At 43.5% G+C, this 5,000-nt stretch overlaps 1 protein-coding gene across 5 annotated transcripts in view; it reads left to right on the top strand.

Annotated features, from left to right (window-relative positions):
• Positions 1-5,000, top strand: part of znf536 (zinc finger protein 536) — a 303,464-nt gene that overhangs the window by 190,615 nt on the left and 107,849 nt on the right. For all 5 annotated transcript variants that reach the window (XM_056461995.1, XM_056461997.1, XM_056461996.1 and 2 more), the window contains one exon: positions 4,021-5,000. This exon is cut by the window's right edge and continues 721 nt beyond it. In XM_056461995.1, coding sequence (XP_056317970.1) covers positions 4,021-5,000 — 980 coding nt within the window. The remainder of the gene's footprint in view (positions 1-4,020) is intronic.

Consider the following 5,000-nt stretch of genomic DNA (forward strand, 5'->3'; position numbering starts at 1 on the left):
GTGCGGTGCGGCCAGAGAGCGCTTACAGGCGGACGCTTCACTTTCTGTCGATGCAGCAATTCACGCGGGCCCTGATGTACTTGCAAGATGTGTGACTCTTTGCTGATCGGTTATAGGTTTGTCATAAAGATTCCCGGCTGACAGGAATCAGAGATATGGCGCAGGTCTCGCTCGAGCTCAGCTCGAATAATTTACAGGAACAACAGGCCCTTCCAATCAGGCTGAAACTATGCCGGTGACATTAAACAAATATCCTGCCCTGATTTAAAGCAATCAGACATGCGGATGACACAAAGCGGGCCTCAATCCCGATGCCGTTATCCCATCACAATGGCGTTGCTTACTGAGGAGGCCAGGGCATTGTGCGACACAATGTTAGATTAATGACTCTCTAACGTCGGCTTGAAAGGAATGAAGTGAATTTAAATTTCTCCAAAAGTTAAAGAGCTAATGTTACAGTATTAATTTCCTCTCCAACAGTGAGCGGGAAAATATCCATTAGTGAAATTAAGCACAGTTTTCTAGGTAGCTAACATTGTGCAGCGTATAGTGTGGGGCCACAGCTAATGAACACTGCAGTGGGTGATATTTCATTATACAAATTAATGCTCACATTTTAATGGGAAAGTCACATAATGAATCTAGGCTTCAGTGACAGCAATTAGAGACACAGATTGTCCCCTTCTGGACAAGGCAGTATTTAGCAGTAAGCAGCTGTAGATAAAAAATAAAAAGGTCCTTGCTCCTGACAATGGCTACGCATAACTTGAGGCAATGGGAGAAGCAAGATGCCAGACGAATCACCTTTGTTTGAAGGGAGACAGAGGACAGACAGGCATCGGCCGTGCCGGTTCACCTTGGTGATCAGGAGCCATTACGCATCTTGACTGAGACTTGGACTGAACCGAGGAGAGTTGGCTCACACGGCTGGATGGAGGTTTATGGTTGCATCGAACAACGTTTTAAAGGTTTACTTTGAAGAGAGAGAGAGGGGGAGCCATTAAACTCAGGTCTGTGGTCAGTTGCTACTGTTCCAAGCCATAAGCATTGTAAATTACAAAGGTCACTCGGCAGACTCCCTGTAGGAAATTTCAAGGTATTACTAGCAAGTCCTTTCCTGCTGTATGGTTAGTGGTTTTGTTTCGTTCTTGTTCTTTTTGGTTTTGTTTTCGTTCCCTCTGGTAATGCTTATTTGCTTAGAACACAGCGAGTTAGTTATCTAAAAGTCTTTAAGATGAATGGAAGGATTGAAGTAATGGGGCATACAGTAAAGGGTAATTTCAAATGTAAATAGAGGTTGTGGGTATGATGTGGAGGGCTTGAGAACTCGAACACCTTGACATTCTTGTTTCTACATTTGGCGTAAATTATGGGGCGGAAAAAAAAGACATCTATGTTTCCAGTGCAGTCAATCTCTCTCTCTCTTTATCCCCCTGTGGAATGCATGCTGTTTTTTTACCATTCTGTAAAGCCATATGGAAATTCATCTTAGAGTGTGTCATATCTATTAACTGTTTTAATTGCACTTCTGTAAAGGCTGCGAGTGTTTATTCTGAACCGTTACTATGGAGTCATGACAAATCACACAAATCCATATGAAATCAGTTTGCGCTGGACTTCCTCAAGTGTTAAGTCTGAAAGCGCTCTGTTTGAAGTGAACTTGCAAAATGATAATGGATATGTACTACTCACAGTGAGAGGTCTCTGCAATTTATATAAAGCCTGTCACACTATAGCAGATGGCAATTTGATATGTATTTTTTCCTCCTTATTTTTATTAACGTAGTCCATCAGGCGTAAGAGTGAGCTTTGGAAACTCTTTTCTTTTTACTTTTGCAGACTCTCATTGCAAAAGATGAAAAATAATAATCTCTTTACCTCTCTGCCTTGGCGATCCATTTTGTTTCCCTGAGGTTGTGTTGTTTGTGTGGATATCAATTAAAAGTGGATTAACGGGTACATAATGACCTTTAGCAGTAAATTGTGTGTAATGTTGCAAGGCAGGATACAGTATATTCCCCAGATGTCACACGTGCCCCTGACGTATGATGGAGCAGATGTCTTACTGAGCCCAAATGGTGCACAAAGAACATGCCACACGCACAGAGACTTGCACAGGCACTTCAACACACTCTCAACCAACGATATGTTTAAAAAGAAATAGCATAACATAGCCCTGATTGGTCTGTCTTTTAGTTTTACTTAAATTTCTTAATGCATTACCACAACATATGTCCTAATATGCTTTTTTAGTACAAATAAATTTAGACGTTATCAGTATTTTCATAATCAGGCGCACAAGATGGAGTGGAGAAAAGCAGATCACTCTAATTGTACTCTAATTTTGGGTACAGAATATCATTCCTTCCAGTTAAAGGAACTGAAAATGATAATTTGCATCAAGGACGTTTCCTTATTGAATCACACCAAGCCTCTGTTATCCTGCTCAGAGGATAAGCACTTATTGGGTTAAAAGCTCATCTTGTATGATGTCTTTTGAATATGCGCTTCAAACACTCTTGTGTAAAAGAACAAAAGAACGGCTTCCCTTTTTTATATTCTCTTTCTCTCAATTGGCCTTCACTATATGTCCCTCCGTATGTTTGTTCCTTATCAATATAGTATTGAGTTTGTGTTTGCAATCCTTTATTTAGGAAGCTGTGCAGTGGGTCTGCAGATCTTCCATTCTTTTTCTGGAATGGCGCCCTCCAAATAATGATAAATTACTTGAGCACTATGCCATTTGCTAATTATATCCATGATTTACTACAGAGCCAGACTTAAATCATTCAATTCAGTCTTGCGTAACAATGCAACATTTTTTCTGGGTTAAAAAATGTTTTCCATGTGTATAATCTAAGCGTTTATAGCCGCACACACACACACATTGACAAACATGCTTTTATTTTCATTTTCCCATATCTCTCGAAACACCCTCCCTCACTGTCTTTTTTTCCACCTCGCACGACATCATTTCATTCCTGAAACATTACAGGGTCTCAAAAATCAAGCCTTGCATTTAGTTTATTGCTTATTGATCTTATAAATCTAGCTTTCATTCCAAGCCTATTCTAATTGTTGTCAGAATGTATTTTATATCGATATTGATTAAATCATGCAAATGCAATTTAGCCTCTTTCTCTTGTTAAAAGCTGCTCCCTTTTTGCTTTTAACAAGAATTCTTGTACATTTGCATGTGTTTCTAAACTGCCTGCATGCCTTCTTTTACAGTACATTTCATGCTGGTTAGCATTTTGTAATCCGCAGTGTGAGGCTGCCTTGTGAGGAATGCTCATGTGCACCACATATGGTGTGTTTATATCATTTAGACTATCTTTGCTCTCAAATGAGGGACTTTTATTGGGTGCATTTTGGACTGAGGGGTCACAGTTGTCCTCCAGGGGGAATAGAGAGCTACTGTGGGGCTTGATTTATCCTCACAATGATAAACTGCAAATAGAGAATGTCCACAGTACAACTCCACCACCAAGGTAGAGGCTTGACAGCAGACAAGGCCAGGGGAGAGACAGAAAGTGAGAGAGAGAGAGAAAGACAACAGAAACCTGCAGCACCACAAGCCTGTAGTTCCCCATGTGAACAGAGATAACATCCAGACAGTTTTGTTGTCAGTTGAAAATATGATCTCTGTAGTGGACTGAAGGCACCATATGGTGATATGTTTTTTATGGCACTGACGTGAGTGATGGCTCACTCCTAGGATCTGGATTGAGCTGGATCGACCCGTATTGAAACTCCTCCCTCCTCTCAAAAAGGCTGATGGACTGTTTGCTAAGTGATAAATGTGGTCGAATGCTGCAGAATGTGAGATTTAAAGAGTCTTGACGTAATCCCTGACATGATTCCTGTCAAATATTTACATGTTATTTTTCTTTCTGCTCTTCTTCTGACAGGTGGAACAAGCCCAGAGTTCCTGCTGAGCTTGTTGGCACCTATATTATTACCGCTGTACTGACATCAGCTCCTGTCTGTCTTTGTTTCTTTCTATCACTCTCACTCTAGGTGAAAAGCCCTACAGGTGCCCTCACTGTGACTATGCAGGCACTCAATCAGCTTCTCTGAAGTACCACCTGGAGCGCCATCACCGTGAGCGGCAGAACGGAAGTGGACCCTCGGCCAACCACCCTCCATCATCTGAACACAAGGATGACCACAGCAAGAACAGCGGTGGTACTGGTGTTTTTGCTCGTCCTGATGTCCTTCGCGGGGTCTTTAAAGGCATGATGCCCTCTGGTCTTGACTTCAGAGGAGGTCAAATGCTTCCACACCAGTGGGCTCCACCAGGAATGCTTTCACCCAGAGACAGAGATCGTGAAAGAGAGCGCCATGGACCAGGACCAGAGCCCACTACAGAGAACATGAAGAGTCCCGAGGGACCTGGTTCTGCAGCGGACAGTCCTGCTAGCTTCTCTGACCTGGGTCGGGCCTACCAGAGTATGGTGGGGAATGGAGTCAACTTCCAGGGCTCCCTTCAGGCCTTCATGGACAGCTTTGTCCTCAGCTCTATGAAGAAGGAGAAAGAAATGAGAGAAAGTCAGCTGCACGGTCAGCACTTTAGCCAGGAGAATGCAGAGATCAAGACCAAAAGATCCAGCGAGGCCAACCAGGAAGAGAATCCCACCAGTGACATTAAACCAGCTGAAGGTGGCCGTTCACAGTATGAGCCCCTGGATTTGTCTGTTAGGCCAGAAGCGGGAACCCTTCCTGGAACCTCTATCACCATCCAGGATAATGTCGCCTGGCATGGTTGCCTCTTCTGCTCCTTCACAACTGCCTCTGTAGAGCTGATGGCCCTCCACCTGCAAGCCAACCACCTGGGTAAAAGCAAGTGTGGCCCAGGCAAAGATACTAAAGAGCACCTCCTGGGAGAGCCTTCCCATGTGGGCAAAGCGACTGGCTTGGCTCCTCCACCACCAGGCCTTCTTCATCACCATGAGGGAGCCCCGTCCAGGGACAGAGAGACTGAGTCTGGGGATCCAAAG

The sequence above is a fragment of the Danio aesculapii genome, chromosome 7 (assembly GCF_903798145.1).
Source record: "Danio aesculapii chromosome 7, fDanAes4.1, whole genome shotgun sequence".
Taxonomy (NCBI): Eukaryota; Metazoa; Chordata; class Actinopteri; order Cypriniformes; family Danionidae; genus Danio; species Danio aesculapii.